This window comes from Lissotriton vulgaris, chromosome 4_1, assembly GCF_964263255.1.
Source record: "Lissotriton vulgaris chromosome 4_1, aLisVul1.2, whole genome shotgun sequence".
In the NCBI taxonomy this organism is placed as follows: domain Eukaryota; kingdom Metazoa; phylum Chordata; class Amphibia; order Caudata; family Salamandridae; genus Lissotriton; species Lissotriton vulgaris.
In genome coordinates, this window is record NC_141691.1 from 1,652,863,757 (window position 1) to 1,652,885,079 (window position 21,323).

General features: G+C 42.8%; 1 protein-coding gene across 1 annotated transcript in view; it reads right to left on the reverse strand.

The window, feature by feature from the left end:
* The window catches only part of LOC147724356 (uncharacterized), a 42,398-nt gene extending 40,419 nt beyond the window's left edge, over positions 1 to 1,979 (reverse strand). The window contains exon 1 of the mRNA XM_086918028.1: positions 312 to 1,979. Within this exon, the coding sequence (XP_086774154.1) occupies positions 312 to 1,979 (1,668 nt within the window). The remainder of the gene's footprint in view (positions 1 to 311) is intronic.
* Positions 1,980 to 21,323: the final 19,344 nt, after the last annotated feature.

A 21,323-nucleotide genomic window follows, 5' to 3' on the forward strand; every position in this document is an offset into this window, starting at 1 on the left:
TCCGTGGAGTGGCCCGGGCGAAATCCTGCTTGATGGGATGCAAGAAGGCCATTCTCCTCTATATAAGTGGAGAGGCAGGAAGTGACATGGGCTTCAAGGATCTTGCCGAGGTAGGGAAGAAGAGAAATGGGTCGGAAATTAGAAGGAAGAGAAGGGTCTAGACCGTTTTTTTTTAGAATGGGGAGGACTACTGCAGATTTGAAGGAAGAGGGAACTGAACCAAGGGCCAAAGAGGAGTTGAGGAGAGCAAGAGGGGGGGCAGGACAGTTGGTGAAAAGAGTTTTGAGAATGCGTGCTGGCGCGCAATCCACGGGAGAGCCAGACTTGATTTTGACCAGAAGTTTTAAGAATGAATCGGTAGAAATAGGAGGGAAAAGAGCGAAGGAGAAAGAGGGACAGGTGGAGGGACAAGTAGGACGAGGTTGAGGTACTGTGGGAATGTTGGCTTTGATCTTCACGATCTTGTCGATAAAGAAGTCATTAAGAGAAGAGCAGAGGGATTGTGAGGGAACCAGGCTAGGGGTGGAGCGATCAGAGGTGGCAAGATTATGAACCAGAGAGAAGATTTCACGGGGTTTATTGGCCGCGAGAGCTACTCTTTCAGAAAAGTAAGCGGTTTTGGCCGCTAAGATCGCTTTTTTATATTCAGTAAGGAGTGATTTGTATTTGGCGCGCAAGGAGGAGCAATAGTTCCGTCTCCAGTGGCGTTCCGACCGTCTGAGGTCGAGTTTGAGTGTTTTAAGTTCTGGAGAGAACCATTTGTGCGCGTCGTGGGAGCGAACCGCCTTGATCTTTCGGAGCGGAGCGACTAGATCGCACGAAGAGGAAAGCCATGTGCCAATGGCGTTGACCTGGGAGTCAAGGGGAAGATTAGTGAGGTTAGGAACAGAGGAAGCCAAAGTGAGCGAGAGGGAATCAAGATCGGTCCGATTCCAACTACGGGCTAAGATGTTTTTCGGAAGGGGGGGCTTGTCGACCGCTCCCAGATGGATGGAGAAGGAGATGGAAGAATGATCCGACCAGACGCATGGGGATGTGAAAAGAGATGAGACAATGGGGCGTGAGGACCAGATTTGATCCAAAGTATGACCATGGACGTGAGTAGGGACTGAAACGTGAGATGTGAAGTTTAAACATTGGAGAGTACCAGAAAAATCTTTTGAGGGGAGGTCTTCCTTAGGGTCGCCCGGCCAATAATTAAAATCGCCGAGCAGAAGGACGGAGGAATTGTTGACCACAAGAGTGGCCATAAGGTCCTGGAGGGAGGCTACAAAAGAAGGCATAGATTGGGGGGGGCGATACACAAGGACAACAGTGAGGGGGGCAGAGAGATTGAGAGAACGGGCAACAAGGTAGTCTACATTGGATATGAGGGGGTGATTAAGAAGTTGAAATTTGAGGGTCGACCGAATGATCATCGCCACCCCTCCCCCCGCCCTGCCGTCCGGACGGTCAGCCCGGAGGGCATAATGGGTGTCAGGAAGAATGGCTAAGAGGTCGGGAAGGGAGTCGGCAGAGAACCAAGTTTCAGTCAGAAAGAGGAAATCAGGGGAATCGGTAGTGAGAAGGTTGAAGAGAGCTGTCTGGTGTTTGACAGCAGAGCGGGTGTTAAGCAATATAGCAGAGGCTATAGTGGGGGCAGGGGTGGGAAGGGATCGTGGAATAAGGGAAGAGTCAGCAGCGGGTGGAATGGGACTAGAAGGAGCCAGAGGAAGATGAGGAGGGGTAGAGACAGAAATGCCAAGTGTGTCAAGGTGTCGCAGGAGGGAGGGCGAAGGGGGGGAGGCAGCGGTAAGAGCCATGAGTTGAGCTGGGGTATACGCCAAGGAAGGGGCAGAGTGCATGGCCCCCGGTCCCGGTCTGTCGCGGACGGGCGCAGACGGGCTTAACTTAGGCGCAACTTCGGCGCGCCTTCGTCGCGCCCGCTGCGCTCGTCCGCTACGCGGCCGGGACCGGGCAACCATGATATGGGAACACATGGGGAGAAGGAACAGGGGGCGTGGCAAGGGGGGAGGGGCCAAAGAACAGCTGCACCGAGCCCAGACCCGCCCAAGATGGTGGAGCCGCCCGTCCCACTCCAGGAGTCAGGCGAGGAGGGGGCGATCAGCGGAGGAGGTCTGGGTCGCGTGCAGGGGCAGCCAGGAAGGACTGGAGCGCTAGGTCCAAAGCGCTGAAAAGCGGAGCAGGTAGGCAGATAAAAACTATCCCAAAGAAATGTCACAAGGATTAAAAAGCAGCGTTGCTCCCGGAGACGCCTCGGGAGTTCTGGGGTGTAGCAGGATAGGCGCGCATACAGCTGACCGCCTTAAGAACTTGTCGAGGGGGGAGGGGCCAAAGAACAGCTGCACCGAGCCCAGACCCGCCCAAGATGGTGGAGCCGCCCGTCCCACTCCAGGAGTCAGGCGAGGAGGGGGCGATCAGCGGAGGAGGTCTGGGTCGCGTGCAGGGGCAGCCAGGAAGGACTGGAGCGCTAGGTCCAAAGCGCTGAAAAGCGGAGCAGGTAGGCAGATAAAAACTATCCCAAAGAAATGTCACAAGGATTAAAAAGCAGCGTTGCTCCCGGAGACGCCTCGGGAGTTCTGGGGTGTAGCAGGATAGGCGCGCATACAGCTGACCGCCTTAAGAACTTGTCGAGGGGGGAGGGGCCAAAGAACAGCTGCACCGAGCCCAGACCCGCCCAAGATGGTGGAGCCGCCCGTCCCACTCCAGGAGTCAGGCGAGGAGGGGGCAAGCAGCAGATCCAAGAGGCTCTGCACCTCTCACATGTTTATTCAGTGTTCTCTGGGATCAAGCAGGAGAGCATGACCACTTTCTCTAAACTGTGGCATCATCCTCTCCCAGAAAGCACTATTCCTCCAAAATTCATCATGGCTGTAATCTCAGCAGAGCATAAAGAGCTAACTAAACCAACTCTCAGTATGGCTCATTTCCATAGTGCTCCACCCCCTAAAATCTGCAGAGTCCTTACTTAAGCTTCCATATGGTTGGGTCAGAGGGGATGGGGGTTAGGAAGATCAGGCATTTGCTGCCTGTCCTGTTCCCCCTTTGAAGCCTCATGCTTTATGTCCCCTCCCTCTGCTCTGGCATTCCTATGTAGCAAAGCTCTCTCCAGCAGATAGCCTCTCCCCTGGTGAGCCACTTATCACATCATCAAAGAAGTTTGGCTAATCCTGTTAACTCTGAACAATCCGGAAAGACTGCAGGAAGGCTGAATTATGGCTTACAGAAAAGAACGTGTTTTAACTTTTTTTCTGTAATATTTGGGATAAATTCAACAATCGCATAATGTTGGATTTATCAATACCATTTTCCTAAGTCTTTGAATGATATTTATTCAATTCTTAGCAATACTTATGCATTCATAAACTATTGCAATGTTGGAAGTTGGACCTCTGGAGCGCTTCAGTGGGATGAACCTGCGTCTGGGTCGGGTCGCGGTTGAAGGCTTGGTTCTCATGGTGGTGAGTCGGACACCTTATGAAGCTTTTTTCCAAAGTTGCTCCAACCTTCTCTAACTTCTTCCTGAATTCCTCTTGAGGATCAAAGGTTCCAAAACACAATCCAAGTGTCTGGAAGCTTATTCCAACTTCCATCTACAATGGGGAAACTGAAATGTGCAATTTCTCCATTACAAGGGCATATAAAAGATCTTTTATAATGGCCCGGCCTATAGTTACATGACACCACACCCCTGAGATACCTAGAGGAGTAAATGTGGGTCCTGGATATACAATAAGAGTGTAGATCCTCACTTCACAGTGGATATAGCACTAAAGTTTGGGAGGTACTTTACTACAATGGGGGAAGTGAAATGTGCAATTTCTTTGTCCTCAGGGCACATATAACATCTTTTATAAGGACCCTGCTTATAAAACATGATCCCCTCTCTCCTGGGACATTTAGGGAAGACCCTGGCGGTACGTAATATGTAAGAATATTGTACATATTTTAAATGCCCCTACCACCAAAGTCAATTTTGCAGTTAATTTACTTAAAAACAGTGCTGCAATACAGGGCTGCTTTTAAAATGACCTCAGGTGCTCAGCAGTACACAAATGCAAGTGCAGAAAGGGCTGCTGGCCTCTAAACCGCCATACACTATTACATATTAGGGACTTATAGGTAGTTTTAATCCCCCTGCTCTATTATCTACCAGGTACTTATAGGATAGGTCATGCCAATTGCAACTATACCCTAATATATAGGGGTCCATTAGGATGTAGGGTGGATTGACAACGCCATGCGGGCAGTGGCGATCTGCCCTACATCCTTCCCCACCATCCATTTCCCCCCCCCACCATATTTAGTATGGCGGGGTACTGCGGCGGACGGGAAGACCGGGCGGAAAAGGGTTAAATATGGTGGCAGTGTCTGCTAGACACCGCCATCTATATCAGGATGCAGGGCAGGAGGCTGCCTGGCATGCAGAGTTTGAAGTTGGAGGCCTGTTGCGGGCCCCCAGGATGTTGAGGGGTGAGGGGGGCACATGGGGGGTACCTTTGGTACCCCCTGCATGTGCATGCACAACATGGCAGGTACCGTGCGGTGCCTGACACTTTGTGCATGCATATGCACAACATGCATTTTTGGCATTGCGGCAGGTGATGCTGAAAGCACCGCCCGCTGCAATGGCAAAAATGCAGGATGTACCCACCAGTGTGGCAGGTGATTCCTAATCACCCCCACGGGTCCGCCGCCATCCTAATGATGCCCATAGTGTATCCTAATGCATGTCTGTGTTTTCACTTTGTTTTCAACATAGCACTGGCCCTGGGCCTGGTTAGACAGAGACCAAAGCTGGTCAGAGTTAGTTACCACCAGTACAGTCAGAAAAAAACTGGGGTTGCCCAGGGCACACAGGATGATTTTGCAACAGAAATATTTATAACAAAGTAATAACAATATTTTTTGAATTACAAATATAATTACAAATATTCATATATAAATGTAAAATTAAATTACAATTTATTTATATATTACCATAAATCAAACCTATCTAAATATATATTCCTGTAAATCAAAGTATTGGATTATTTATGTATTTGCTTAAATATTTAAAATATTAACACATTCCATAACATTTAAAACACAAATGGTTGCACAGGGAAGTATACATATTTTAAATAATAACTATTTTATTGATTAAAAGACGTTTTTATATTGAAAACTACAAAAGTATGCTGAAGTATTTATTGTGGAGTTAGCATTTGAAAAGTGTTGGACTTTGCCTTTTCTGCAGTGTCACCCCAAAATGTTGTTGGCTTTTAGAATTCTGCTCACTTTACCACTGATAACCAGTGCTAAAGTGTTTGTGCTCTCTCCTGTAAGCATGGTAAAAATGTACTTACATCCAAATGGCACATTTTATTACTTGTAAGTCCCAAGTAAAGTGGTACTACATGTACCCAGGGTCTGTAAATTAAATGCTACAAGTTGGCCTGCTGCACTAATTGTGCCACCCACTTGTGCAACCTTTTTAATCATGTCTCAGATCTGCTACTGCAGCCAGTGAGTGCAATTTAAATTGCCATTTTTCCATGCAAAATAACCCTAAATAGCCTATAAAGGGGGATGTATTGTATTAAAAATGTTGGAGATGTACATGTAACATTTAAATGTCCTGGCAGGGAAAAACTCTTACATTTGTTTTCACTAATGCAAGGCCTACCTCTCCAATAGGACAACATTGGGTGACCTTATTACATTTAATAAGTGATAACTTCCTATTAGGAGCAGGTAGGAATATTGAGTTTGGTGTCTAAGGAATTGTAATTTAAAACCCTCTTTAATGACAACATTGGATTTTAAGTCACAATTTTTAAAATGTCACTTTTAGAAAGGTATGTCACACAATGGAAGTGATCCTATTAAGTAAATAGGGGGAGGGATCCATACACTGTACAAAGAGAGAAAAAGAAACTACACCACAGATTCTTTAATAGTTGTAGTGGCTGCGTAATTACTCCGAGCCTACGATTATCAATAATGCTAATTATATTCTTCAAGAAGTTATCTCAAGCTTATCACACACCTGTACATAAACCTAAAAAAGTACCGAAAACATTTATTTGAAAACACAACAAAATTGGCATGTTGGAGATACAAACATTATGCACAATTACAGATAAATTACATTATTTAGATGTTTTCTTTAGACATATAGCACATACGCACCATATGCCTTTGATCACGAAATGGTTGTGGTGCATACCATAAAAACTTAACATACTCAAAGAAATGGAACAGGCATTTAAACATAACATCACAAAACTAACATTTATATGTGAACATGTATTCATGTAACAAAGATAAGAGTCCAACATGAATTTCCTCAACATAGGAGATGTATACTTGTCCTCCTTAGGTTTTTCATATGTCCAAAATGACCCTATAGGGTTGAGGCACACTGTTCCACCCTTGGCTGTTGCTTTAAGTGGCTTCAACTGTCATAATTCCCATTCACTGTCTTCCATTGCCTTTTTGACGGGTGTTTCCTCACTGCACTGAATTATGCCAATGCGTTTCAACCTTCTGTGGACCTAACAATTAAGTGTGAAGGTCTTCCTCAGGTCTTTCAATGTTTAAGAATGGACACTACTTATAAGATAAAAGTAAAAACTATATGTCAAAGATCCAAGGTAAAAATTCTAATACAAGTATTAGAGTTAGGGAGCCTTAAAACCCAAGGAATTTACATACCAGTCTTGATAATGTGAGGCACAAAAATGTAAGCACTATGGTGTGGCATATGTTCAGTCTTTACCCCAGGAAGGTATGTTTCAACCTAGAGTAAAACTCATGTGTAAGCTCAGCAGTAATACTGAGGCACTACTTCTACATCAAAGTTTTTTAAAGATTCTCCTTTTATACGAGCTCATACCTGTGCTCTTATTATATGGACGAAAATCTCCACTGCTGAGTGGTTGCAGTCTGGAAGGGGGTACACAAATGCATTCAGTTAGCGGCGACAGCGCTATTTTTGGTTTAGAGCTTGCTGGTCATCGTAGATTAATGTGGGTGTCAGGAGTCATATACCCTCTTATTTTGACCTCTATGCAGGGAGTGGAGCTCCGCTTTGAGGCATACTTCAAACTTGGGGACTAATCCCTCAAATGTGGACCCAGGCGGGTGCATGTCGATACAATACCTCCTCATTCTTCCTCTGTGCAAATGGCAGAAAGGAAAGGAAGCCTTTTATGCAACTGTCGCATGTTGCCCTTGCAGGCTTGCACTAAGTGCTTCATTCCTCAGTGGCATACCTTAACAATGGAAACAGATCCCTTGTGTCTGGCCGAGGGTCCATGTTCCAGAGGGGTATGCCTATGCGTGCATTGTTTGTGCAAAGATGTACGGTCTCCAGGAGACTTATTTGTGTGCATCTGCAGGAAGTGGAACACTTTGTTCTAGAGGTGCAAGGTACCATGGGGATTGTAGTTGGAAGCTCCCTGGGATGCCAGAAGTAAAAATTATTTCATGGGCTGAATTTGCTAATGCTGATGTGGCCCAGGTTCAGAGTGATGATTTAATCAAAATAATAGTTTTATGAAAAAAAAACACGTCTGTTGTCTCTTGTGACCTTAACCCCTTCCATGCGGCCGTGATTCCCCTGGTGTGGTGTAAACAACACGAACAGGGGCGGGCCGTGACGAACCCCAGCCGTCATCAGCACACGAGCACCGTAGTGCATGACGGCTGGGGTTCGTCATCAGCATGGAAGGGGTTAAAGTGGGCCAGCAGGAAGCAGAAAATCTTTGTTCTTGAGGCGCAAGGGACCATGGGGATTTTAGTTGGATGCTCCCTCTGTCTTGAATTGTAAAAGGATGCTAAATGTAAAAACTCTCTTGCTGACAGCATTAGCTAGTGCAGATGAGACACAAATTCAGGGTGATGATTTAATCAAAATGATAATTTTATAAAGGCATCAGATGTCTCTTGTGACCTTATGGTGGGCTGTTATCTAGCTCGCCTATTACTCAGCGCTATGGGAGTTGTAGTGTTGGGTGTGTACAACCCCAATGATATAGAGGAGATTGGTTTTTTTGTGCTTGAAGGTTTATGGGTATCAGATTCTATAGGGGCAGCCATAAGTCTGTTATGTCAAGTATTGCCCAATAATGGTGAGTGCCTAATTTGCACAAAAACATCTTAAGAGACATTGTGACAGTAATTAAAACATGATTGATATTACTGAGGCACACTCAGCTTATTGTGCAAATAAATTAGCAATCTCTGACAGTTTGTTAAGACCATTTGCTGCTGTACGCATTCTTAATATATTTTGTTCCTCAAGGGGTAATAATACAGGTTCTGCGTTTGTGGTTTTAACATGTCTCAACACTGTCCATCTCAAGTCCGACATAGCATGGCATGCATAGCATAGCATGGTTTGTTTCCATAAGGTGTTGTACCATAGGGGTATGCATTATTGTACATCAGATTCATGAATTGTGCTGAACAATGTGCTTCTTTATCTCTTGCTGCCGGCCAGCAGTATATTGTTTTGCAGGATTTCGTTTTGATAGCATTTCTTATATGTGACAGGCCTGTGAAACGCTCCGATTCACAGTGCACTGCTGATGCACTTAAGAGTGCGCGGTCAAGAGTGTGTGAACTCGAGTTTCCCTACTTTATATTTCCCTGCAATATTATATAGTGCGAACTCGACAAGATGGCATGAGCACAATTTACATTACAGAAAAACACATTCATTTCTGGTAGGCACGGGAAACAAAGCGATTTGCCTGGAATCACATGATGTTGAGCTGATGCCGAGATTTGAACGTAGCTCCCCAGCTCTAAACTTCGCAATTCTAGAACCTCTGGCGGCAGGTGTGTCTAAAAGTGTATGTTTGTGCTGGCCATCAATGAGAGAGACCTGTGCATTTTTCAAATGGGTGGTTAAAAAATATGAGTATGTTGCTGGAGATGTGGGCCGCCGTGCCACCAATGTACTTACCGGGGGAGGGATAGTCCCTTTCTTGCTATTTCCGTGGAGATGGGCCTTGTGTCCGGATGTGCGTGGCGCGAGGCCTGTGCGCAACAGAAGTGGAACATCCCCAGTGTGCGCTTCTGGCGTCACCGGAAGTTAAGGCGAGATTAGAGTTCCTGCACAATGGCCCCTGTTTGCGCTCCTTCCGGCCCTTTGGAATACCGCCATGCCTGACCTCCATACAGTAAAGCAGGTGCACGTCACTGGGAACGTGGGGCAAGCACACACGGAGCTGGAATGTACAGAACCTGGGAAGAAAAAACAATGAAATATTGGGCGCAACCCCCCCTTTTTTTTCGTAATCCCGCGCCCGCACACGCCCATGCCCCCAGCACATGCACACAGCACACGATATGAGACATGGCATGAAGGTCGGAACGTACCACACGCCCCCAGCATTTGTCACGCCCCCAGCACACGCCCACAGCACAACGCAGACACGCCCACGCGGGACTACTTTGCTGGCAGGGTTCTTTTACATTTTAAATGTATATGGTGGCCGTCTGCATAGCCTTTGTCCTTCAGCTGCAACTGCCCTTTCCAACGCTGTATTGGGTGTTGTGATTGGTGCTGTGGTTCCTGAGATTACCCGCCAACGGGTTTGGGCTCTCTCTTTAATATATTAGTATAGATATAGATTGGTCTTTCCTATATAGGATTTCTCGAAGGGACATAGTACACAATAAAACAACATATTTTGCGTTGCGGTTAGTGAATTCTGCATGTTTGATCTTAGAACCCCTGTAGTTAAATTCCTCGCCCTCAATTGTACTGTTGCATGTGGGACAGTTCCCAAATCTGTTGTGGCCTCTCACTGGGGGAAGATTAAGGTATGCCTCAAGGTGCTGCTCCACCCAATGCAAACTCATAAACAGTACTGATTGACAGTCTAACATCTGTATTCCCCCCCTGCATAGAGGTCAGAACAGGAGAAGTTGTATGACATCTTTTATGCAGGATTCCTCGACGATGATGCAGGACTTCAAGTGCAGCCCATCAACTTCTTCTGAACCACAGCTTCAAGTCACATCCTCGATGCAGGATCTCAATATGTTCTGCAAACCGGGGTTTAAGGTACTTTGTTCAGAAGGTTTAACTTGTTTCTGTATCCAGCCTATTTTCAATCTCAGTCAGACTGAACTTGTGACTTTGTCCTGGTCCGATGCGACCAGGTAACCACAGTTGTGACTTTATGCTTGTAAGTACTCCATCATCATCATCAACAACTTTATTTAGATCATACAACCATATATGTGCAGTGTGCAATCCAGCTTTAACATAAATACATGGGTATGATAAAACATAATACATCATAAAATCAGTCCAGTATAGGCTAGGAGCAGGTTTACAGTCGTCACAGTGAACAGACTGCTCTGTTGTCCAATTAGAACAGTAACAAAAACAGGATAGCCATAAAACACTAACAGGGTCCGTTCTGTTGTCAGTGTTCACTTAGTATATTGATACTACTAGACCTTAAATACATCCCCAGTTAAAAAATGTAAATATCATATTGGCCAGACGGATAAAAAAAGTTAGAGCCACCTGCATCACAACTTCGTCAGTTCCCTCCTGATGCCTCACATATGACTCAAAAACTGTGCAACGGAACAAGCACCAAAGGGTTCTGGGTCTGATTTAAGAATTCCCAGAGCTTCGCAGTGAAGATGTGTTCCTAGCTGCTTGCATACTGGCGTAAGCAACTTACCTCTTGGGCATTTATAGGCTGGACAAGCAAATATTACATGCGCAGATGATTCATTTGCATCAGTACAAATAGAGCAAAACTGTGATAATGCTGGGGTACAGTGTCAAGAGCTTGTGAGGGAATTCAGGGGAAGCGTGCCAAACCTAAATTGCATGTATAGTTTCCTGTCGTTGGGTAACTGGATGATATCTAAATAGCTTTCCAAGGAGCTAACTGATTTGAAATCCATAAACTGCAAAGTTAGCCCACACCACAATGGGTTGGTGGGTTCTGACTAGGCTACCCAATCCCAATACTGCTCTTTTATAAAATCTTTGGTGGGAAGAGATGTTGAATCCCTGTTTTCCCAAAAGCCCTCTAGCTCTATGTCAGCCAATAAGCGTTTACCATTTCTTAGCCAGCCTATTTTGTTGAATTTATCTAACAAGCTAACTTCCTGGAGAGCAAAGGCATATGAACATAGTTCGGGGTAGACTTAATTCTCTGCCAAAACAGCAGCTGTCACAGCTTCGCTTTGTTTGCAGTGGATTTCCTGCCCAAATCTAGCCTTAAAGGGAGAAGGGGTGTGCTCTGTTGTATCAAAACTAGGCTCCTCAAAAACGTATTCTCTGATCTAGAGAGGTCATCTATCTTATCAAATCCCCACAGTTCAGACCCATATAGGGCTGAGCACACTGTCTCATAGACCTGTAGGACAGCTGTCACTTGTTTACTAAAAGAAGTGCTATGTTCTTTGATCAGGGCCCTAGATATTTGCATATGCTTCAGGGTCGATTTGGCCACATGAGGCTTCCAGGTCATGTCTTCAGATAAAGTTATGCCCAAATAGTCGAAAGTGCTTACTCTCTCAAGTGGGGTATCTCCCAGAGTTGGTCTTTCTTTGTATGATTTGTGGGGGTTGATCATCAAGAATTTCATTTTAGATGTATTTTTCCCTAGCATAGGAGCATCAGCTGGCACTTGCAGTAAATCCTGCACTAGATTATTCATGTAGAGGGAAAAAAGGGCTGGAGCCAGAACGCACCCTTGGTGCACTCCCCTACTGGCGTTGATTGGGTCAGTGAGCTGGCCTTGGTCTCCCCAACAGATTTTGGCCTAATTTGCTTCATGGAGTCAAAGGACTACGGATAAAATCTATAGCGGAAACCCCATGTCTTTTAATACTTGCCACAGCTCTGTCTTGGCACGAGACCAAAAGCAGTCTTTAGGTTATGAATGCTTCATACAAACTCCCTCAACCAATACCCACTGTCTTCCAGAAAATAAGAAGGAAACGGAACACCTGAAATGAAGAAAATCCTTCGCACTGCATCCACAAGAAAATAAAACACAACCATTACAAACAACTGGTGTGATTTTGAGTCTATTGTCAATACAGCATATACATGACACATTGACCCTTTTATCCATTACGGATTTAGAAGAGGATCTTGTTAAAGTAGCCAAAGTACTTGAGGATTTGGATATACAAACAGACCTTATGGTCACTAGTGATCTTAAAACTAAATCACGCTGGTCTCCTAACCTAGCAAGTGGAAATAACATAGAGATCTTCCACAAACTAGTGCTTGGAGAATTGGATGACTTTGTTAACAAACTGGTTCTAAACCAACAAACAAAGAGGGACCTGACCTCCAATGAGCGACATGCACTCAGACCGCTTCAAGAGAATAGAAATTTGACAATCAGAGAGGCATACAAACGGGGCAACATTGTAGTGATGAACACATGGGACTACAATCAAGAGGTTTATTTGCAAGTACATGATATACAATGCTATGAAAGGATTGCACATAACCCTATGTTTGGCCTCACTACCATTTTTAACAAAACTTTAAAAACTTGGCATGATAAGTGTTTGGTAGACAAGAATGAATAGATGTATCTTAGATTTGACCATCCTAGGTACCCCTCCTTTTAAACACTTCCCAAGATCCATAAAGGCCTTCCTTTCCCACCGGGGAGGCTGATAGTATCAGGGATAGGAGGTCTGACAGAGAAACCCTCAGGATTTGTGGACTTATTCCTTCAACCGTTAGTTGTAAACTTACCTTCCTACATAAAAGACACAAGGCATATATTGAATATATTGAGAGACATTTCCTGGGAATCAGGAATGACACTGGTGACACTGGGCGTGGTGGCACTTTTCACCAGCATCCAAAATGAATTCAGCATCAAGGCATTATGACACTTTCTAGGTTGGAGATTAGCGAGTCTCTGGGAACACACAGAGATGCTTATTTCTATGTCAGAATTGATACCAAATAAATTGTGTACCTGATTGCATGTAAATGTGACAAACTCTATGTGGGCAGCACTATAAGACATCTCAAGGATCGAGTCAGTGAGTATATGAGGGCTTTCAAACAGAATGATGAGAGATGTCCGATAGCAGCCCACACACATGGCTGCCCTGCACAAGGAGCCACAAAGAACTTTAAATTTTATGGAACTGAACATGTGGCAAGGGACCCCCAAGGGGGTATTAGAGAACTGAAACTTTGGCATGAGGCAATGTGGATTATGCGTCTTAAAGCAATAGAGGAGGGACTCAACATAGACCATGAACTACAGTATCTTTTGGGTGACTGACTCCATTTACTGTATAGAGGCTAGTCACAGTTAGTCAATCACACATGGTCCTAGCAATGTCTTGCACACAAATATCTGCTCTACTCCTCTGTAATTTTGGGGCTATCTGGTAATCATCCTCCAGTATGTTCTCCTTCATTATATGCCATTTAATGTGACATAACATAGGGCATATTATAAGACCCCATTTACTAAGGACACTATGGGCTTAAGATCTGTTTTGTTATTTATATTGCAGTTTGAATTGAGGGGCAAACTCCATAAGGGCATCAGACTCTTGTATGAATTTTCAACTCTGCTCACGAGCATCGTTTTATTTCCTGCCACACAACAGTAGTGTGTCACATGATCGCATTATGAGACTAGTTATGCGACCACCAGTATTCTGACCATGCGCTGCGGTTGGGCAGGCTATGGACGCACACTGCCTACTTCTAATATACACCCCTTCACAACATCAGGACCGTCGTTCGAACGTTCTCTATCCGCTTATTTTCAACCATATGGCTCATCCTATCTGATAATGGTACACTATGTATTTGGGAGTACCTATCCCCACCATTGTCTCAATTATTAATGCATTACTTGTTCCCAGCACTGTCCTACACCGTCCACAGTATTCCACATCAAAAGATTGCGCCACCATCTTACACAAATTAGTTCCTCGCCATTAAGTCCTTCGTTGCTTACTTCCGATACTTAATGAGATTCCACGACATGCTCCTTGGCACTCCTTCGAAGGCACGTACATGCAGCAACAGGTAAGGGATCTCTTGAATTATAGTCATCCTATACCCTTATCGGTACCCTAGGTTGCTTAATACTTAGGGTTTGCGGTGGTACTCAATTCTGGCCGCATAGACGTGCGCCGGTATGTCCGGTTGACCCATTTCTGCTTTCTTTATTGTGGAATTGTCCTTCGCTACCATGCAGGATTTTAATTAGCAAATACCAGGGATTTATATTATTAATCTGTTTGATAGACCACACGCTTTTGTGGGATTACGCTTAAAAAACTGGCCATGTCATTAGAGGTTCACTACAATTTACCCCATTGTCCCCAATTGATTTATGTTCTGATTACAAGACTTGATTAGCCTTGCTTAATTTATTTTGCAATCCTGATCGTATTCACTTTTATGGAACCTATTACTTTGCCAATCCACCTGATTAATAAACGACAGGTGCCTTACGCCTCTTACACAGATACCTTTACTTCCTTCACATAAATTATTATGAATACTAAGCCCGTGACGGAAGGCAGCTGATACACCTGCCATCTAAACTTTCATGAACACTCAACCTTAGGTGCCCTATATCCGCACCTTAAGGCAAGTATGTGACTATACCAATATTGATTTTATACTCTGCAGCATCATTTCTTGCCCTAATCCTCTCTCTCTGTGTCTTACTCACAGAGAGAATACATCCTTCCGTGGCCACATCTTAATTGGATTTTGTGGCTGACTTTCATTTGGATTTTGACACACTTATGAAACCTCCACTGACGGCCTCTATATCACATGCAGGAGGTAAGGGTTAGAGCATTACAATGTTTTTTTCATATTTTGAAGCTTAGGGCCTACATGGCCTATACTTGTCTCACATTCCTTCCCTTCTCATTATTGCTACTTTCTATTTATTTATTCATTTGCACAGGCCTGAATATCAAACTTTGCAAAAAGACCAGGTACTATTAGATTACCCCACAATATGTTACCAGATCTATTTTAAGTCCTAATTTCTTATATAAGTCTTCTTGCTTAAGACTTGGGCTTTAAGGAATTAGTTGACAGCATAATCCACTCATGACACATGCTTGTCACTTATATCTAAATTATCGCTCACATGCATATTTCCACAAACTGCATCTGAACCCACTGTGCTCTACTGGTTATGTGACTGTTAAATGCAACTGGATTGTAGAATTAACACAAGGGTGCTCCTTTCCCATGCACATATATTTGCATGCACTGCAAATATATGTATATTGTGTCAAAATATCATGCAGCAAATGGTGGCATTTGTGTTACTTTTAGCCTGACAAATTCATAAGGAAATTCTCCCGCTATACAACGAAACACGTATTAGCTAAAAGAAAGTCACCTGGGGAGAGAATAAAACTCCATACCGAAGCAAAGAAAATAAATCTTCTTGTTCTTTATTAATATTGTTTAATATAACATACTGTAATTGTTCTACAAAAGCGCATGCTTCATATATTAATTGTTACGCTAATCAATCTCAGGATTGAATCAGGGGGAGTAGGGTGTTTCTCAACCACCATTGGATGCACCGCAGGTGAAAACCACATTGTTAAAAACCTATGTAACCAATGTATGAGCGCTCAACACCTCCTAAACAACTATTGCTACTGGGTAAAGACCTGACCCTTTTCTATAAATCGGAATCACCTAGGCTCCCTTAAATGACTATGGAATTGGGGCACCCCCTGCAATGGCATTAGACAGGGTCAAACAATAAATAGACCAATTCCTGCAGTCGTTAAAAAGCATATCACCAGGGATGCCATCAGGACCGGGGGCCTGTGCTTGCTTAGGTATGGCAAATTCTAGGTGAACTGCTCCCATGTCAGGCAGAACAATCCTGCATATAAAAGCTCAAAATGGTCACACCATGCAGTTGTTGTAATGTTGTGGCTGGAGAAGGTGGCCTCATAGAGTCCACCTTGTGACTGTGAGCCATCTGTTCATGTCCCATTCCCTTTTTGCTCTATCTTGGCCTTTTTTAGAGGACCTTTTCAGGTCTCTCACTAGGACACTGTTCTATGCAGTAAGTGCAGACGACAATTGATGTTATAACTGTCTGCACTCAGGGTTGAACCCTGCACCCTGCAATCTTAACCTAGATCTAAATTTCGTGGGAGGTGAGGGATAAACAAAATGCACAGCCAACTGCTCAAAGAAGCGGGGTGGCTATATGATATCACATCCAGCACTCCTGTTGCTCAAGCTGGGCTGTGATTGCTAAATTGCAACCTGATAATTCTTCTTTAATCAGCTGGAGCTTACCCTCTTCCAGGATGACCTTTCACCACTTAAGCCAGCAGTTATCATTGGTTGAGTATAGCTCCCTTGTTGTTAAATTAAGCCGGACTGCATTGTGCCAAGCTACCAGAGGGCTAAGTATAGGCTAATTTGGGGTTTTCTTGAGTTTCCCCATGACAAAAATTGTGGTTGCTGCTTGAGTAGGGGTTCACATCCCTTATCCAGTAATCCAATGTCCTACAAATAGTTAACCTGACAACGCATGAATTAATCACATTCCCAATAGGTACAGGTTTGGAGTTAGAATAGTAATTCCAAACACCTAAAATGTAACCACTTTCCTGTATGGGTGTAAAGTTAGAGAACAAAGAATACCTTTGAACTTCCCAATTCAAATGCTTTTTTTAATGAGTGTAAGATAGGAGTTGCTTACTTAATCAGCCAACAATTAAATAATGTCCCCAATAGGCTTGAGTTTGACTTTAGACTTGTAATTCTGAACCCTTCAAAATTACACTCATTCCCCAATGAATGTGAGTTTAGAATTAGAATAATACATCTATATGCCCCTAAGTAAAGTACTTTCCTTAATGATTGTAGTTTTAGAATTAGAAATGTGAATCTGAACTCACCAAAGTTAAACATGTTTTTCCCAATAAGTGTGTTTTTGGAGTTAGACTAGTATACAGGAACTTCTCTAAATTAATTTGCAGTGAAGATATTTAAGTTGATCATCTCAAATAGAAATAATGTTTGTGTAAGTGTGGTATTTTAGTTAAAATAGATAATATGATTTTGTAAAACTCAAAATATATATGCCTACATAACTTCAGTGATTGTTTTAAACTACTTAAAACAATATTAATAATTTTTCACCTCATAAAAACTATGTTAGAGAAGTTATATTCTCAGTGTATATTCTGTAATAAAATTAATTGTATATTTATATTTAAATAGAAAGAATTAGGAAACATTTTGAAACATTTGCATAATGTGCAATAAAATTGAAAACAATTGTCACATAGTGGCGTCTTTACTTAATTCTAAAACTGATGCATATTTCTTAGAAAATAACTTTACTTTGTTGTACAAAACAGTTATCATTTTATCAGCAAGCTTTTAAAAAACAAAATACGTGATTAATATATTCTTAAATTCTGAAAATGAATAAGGGTATGATTTATTTAACAATGGATATTAATAAATTATAGCAATAATGTTGCAAAGATGTTTAACAATGTTAACATTTAGAGACAAAATATTTATAGTTTAAAGACATTTTCGTATTTTAAATAATTTTTATACATAATTAGTTGAATGATATTTTTTATTTCCATTTCACTTCCACTTTTTTTATCATTAACTGTATTCTGCAGTGTTTTTTTTCTTCAGTATAAAGCAGTGGTCAAAGAGAGTAGTAGTTCTGGGATGCAGCTCTGCAGCTCAGGTTGGGGCAGTTCATTTTCTGACTCTTAACCAATAGCATAGGTCTGCGAAGGTTTGTTAGTTTAGCTATAGTTGTTTGGTTAGTTGGATTTGTGTGGTTATTGTATTGCTTGGACTATGCTTCTTATTTCATGCAGTATGTGTATGTATATTGTATTTCTGGCTTTTCTGTGTGGCAATGCATGTTTTCTGATCTGAGCTGTGGTTTCTAGGTAGCAAAGTCCTTGTTTTTTTTGGAAAGAGTAGCATTTTGGTAATTATTATTTTGTGGTTTTGGCAAGTTAATTGAGACAGTTTATGCCATAATTTGTGGGCTTGTGCTTGCCTACGGCTTCAGTCCTGGTAGCTATGTTCTTTTTTAAAGATATCTATGTTAGGATATAGGGCAAGGTTTCATCTTCCAAGAGTGCTGGAAAGTCAATGACGCAGGACCTGTGTTTGTGTTTAGAGAACAGACCTTTGCCCAAAAGTAAAATAGTGTATGAGAATTTAAAACATACATGATAAAGAATTAAATCTGTTTAGTGCTCACTTTGTATGTAGATATCTTATTTTTATATTTTTCTAGCGTAGAATATTCGTTTTTCTCAGTATTAGTTTTCTATGATATCTCTGCGTTGGTACTAAAATCCGAGTTTGGCGTGAAGACTGATAAGTGGCTACACTGAAGATAGCTCGCAACTATGTCTGCATAGCTCTACAAAATAAAAATAGATTCAGATAAATTATATGTCCCAAATGGGACAAATGAGGTAATTTAACCTATTTATGCGGGCAAATTGATGATCAAAGAATGGCAAAGTTACATGTGCTCGAGCTAATTTAAGCGATTGATGAAGAAGGCGCCCTTGAACGATATTGCAGCAGATGTTTAGATTCAGGAACTGAGGGGCAAAATCACCCGAGAACTAGTGGGTATGTCCTCATCACTCTAGGAGGTAAAGTTAATATCAAGTTGTGCACGGTTTAAAAAAAAGAGGAGAAGACCAGTGAGATTATCTGAGATTTCGATAGAAATTGGTCGTTGCTAATTGCCAGCAGGGTAATCTTACCTCGAGCAAGTGCTGTCAGATTGTGTTTGTAGACGCCATGCGAAAAGACAAACGTCTTCCGTGTGGAGTTTTAAAGACGGCTGGCATATCACGTGATCCCAATTTCCGTGCATGCACAACGATGGAACTGAAAGACAGACTCAAAGACTAGGGTAGTTCAGAGAAGCTCGTGTTTATGAATGATATTGATCAATTTGTAGTTAGTTCTGTATCGATAACTAAAATCGAGAAAAGCAATGAAATCAAAAATTGCTGAATAATATGGCGGTAAATCACTATTTAATCCCTGTTTATGTGTGTTGAGGGTAAATATCCAGTAAACCTCTGGTTTTCTTCGGATTTCCTCATTTCTGTTCTCATTTGAATTATTAATTATCTCCAGGATGTGCCATTTGATGACATTGGCAAAATGTTTGTGTTCTTGAAAGTGTTTTACCACAGGGGCATTTAATTTAGTAGTTCTAATCGCAGAGCGTTGTTCTGTAAATTGTGTCACGACGGCTCTTGATGTCTCACCGACATAACCCAGGGTGCACGGGCAAACAATTAAATAGATTGCATTGTCGGTTTTGCAATTACTCATCAATTTAGAATAAATGGTATACCCATTAAGAGTCAAAGTGTGTCCTTCTATTACAGTATCGCACGGGGTGCAGAAGCAGCGAGGCGGAGTCGCAATGACTTATGTGTTGATTGTGACAGGAGTCCCATTTGTAGGCGTGTGGGTCCCTAAATAGGTCGAGCTGAGTCAGGATGCATCTATCTGTAGAAAGAGATGGAAGGGTGAGTAAGCCGGTCAGGGTTGACAGAAAAAACTAAGGGGTGGTGAGGGAAGCAAGCTCACAGGCCTGGTGAAGTCAGACGAGGCTATGTTGGGAGGTCTCTGGAAGGGAGGCTAGAGAAGGTCCAAGAGATAATGCAAGGATCCGCAGTAAGGAAACAGCTGCTGGGTGTAGTCGTCCGGGAAAGAAAATGGAGGTGAGAGGTACTGAGCTCATTTGGGTACCCATTAGAGCAATTGTGGAGAACTGCTAGGGTTAGAAGAGGCTACACAGTGAGTGTCCTACCGCAAGGGTAAGTGCTCAGTATGGTGACTGACTGTAGAAGCTTAATCCAAGGGTGGAGTCCAGTGTGGCACTAAAAATGTGGATGCAGAGTAGAGCATCCTATGGGGATGGTTAGGAGGTGTAGTCCCTGTCAGGTATGAATAGCCCTGAATAGCCCTGAAGAGACAAGAGGCCTGGTCATCTATGTGGTGGGAAGGTGGATACAGGCCCCAAGAGGGTACGTGGACACCAGTTACGTTGAAAGCTACAGGAATAGCATGATACCGTGCAGGAAAGAATTAGAGTACTGAAGGGAAGGGTGTGTGCCTAGGATGGTGAGGAGAATCCCGGGCAGCCTACAAAGGAGGAGCTCAGCCACTATCACTAGTAAAACTATTGTAATCAGAGAACACTCACAATTTGAATTCTATGGACAAAACTACCCACTCAAAACATTTACCAATTGCAGATCACACAACGTTATATATGCTATACGTTGTCCTTGTGACCTTTTCTACATCGGACAGATGACCCAAATGATCAAGGATAGGATCATTCAATATCGCAGCCGCATAAGATGTGGCGTACTAAACGCACCACTGGTACCTCACTTCCAAGAACATGACCACAAGAAGACTGACTTCACTTGGTTGGTCATCAACCAACCAACCCTACCACAGAGGGTTGGAAATATGCACAGACTCCTGAACAGATGAGAATGCTGCTGGATAGCACGCTGCAACACAATTGAGCATGGCCTAAAAACCCTAGATGAGTTCCTAACACAGTTGACCTTATATGTCTGTACTTTCTGTGCATTCATATGGCATGCCTACATATACACTTCTCCAATTGTTGCTGTGCTTGTTATCCATATTAGATCCACCAGTCCATCATGCAATACTTTGACAGCATACCACAGTGATACTTACTCGTCCACATACACAGGAAGACCACCATGTCTTCGTATCTCTCTGCTGACAAACTGCAATAACCCACTTTGATTAATCACCAATATGGAATGGTTGTTGTAATTCTTTGAGTAATCAAATGAAAGATTCCATGCGCATTCCACTGAATACCATGTTATAAAGCATATGCCTGTATGGAGGAATCCTGGCTTTATTTGACATGTGTATGATATTCCACTCTTGTTCAAAAGAGTCCATAGAAAAATGTACATTGGTTAGGGATGCTTTTTCAGAGTTGTTTTAATTAAGTTACGAAATAGAATCAAATGAATGTTTCTGTCTCTGTTATAGTGAATAAACAAGACAGTCATCAGGACTACTCTGCACAGGGTATAGATGTTTGACCTAAAATATGTCTAAGTAGAAAAGAAACAATTATATGCAAGCCTGATATTAAAATTGTTAAAATGGTGGTAAAACACTGAAAACGTGAGCAGGACATGTGTCACAGAAGAAAATGAGTGAATGCAGTGTTCACCAGTGGCAGCTGCTAGGTAATGGTGGCAAG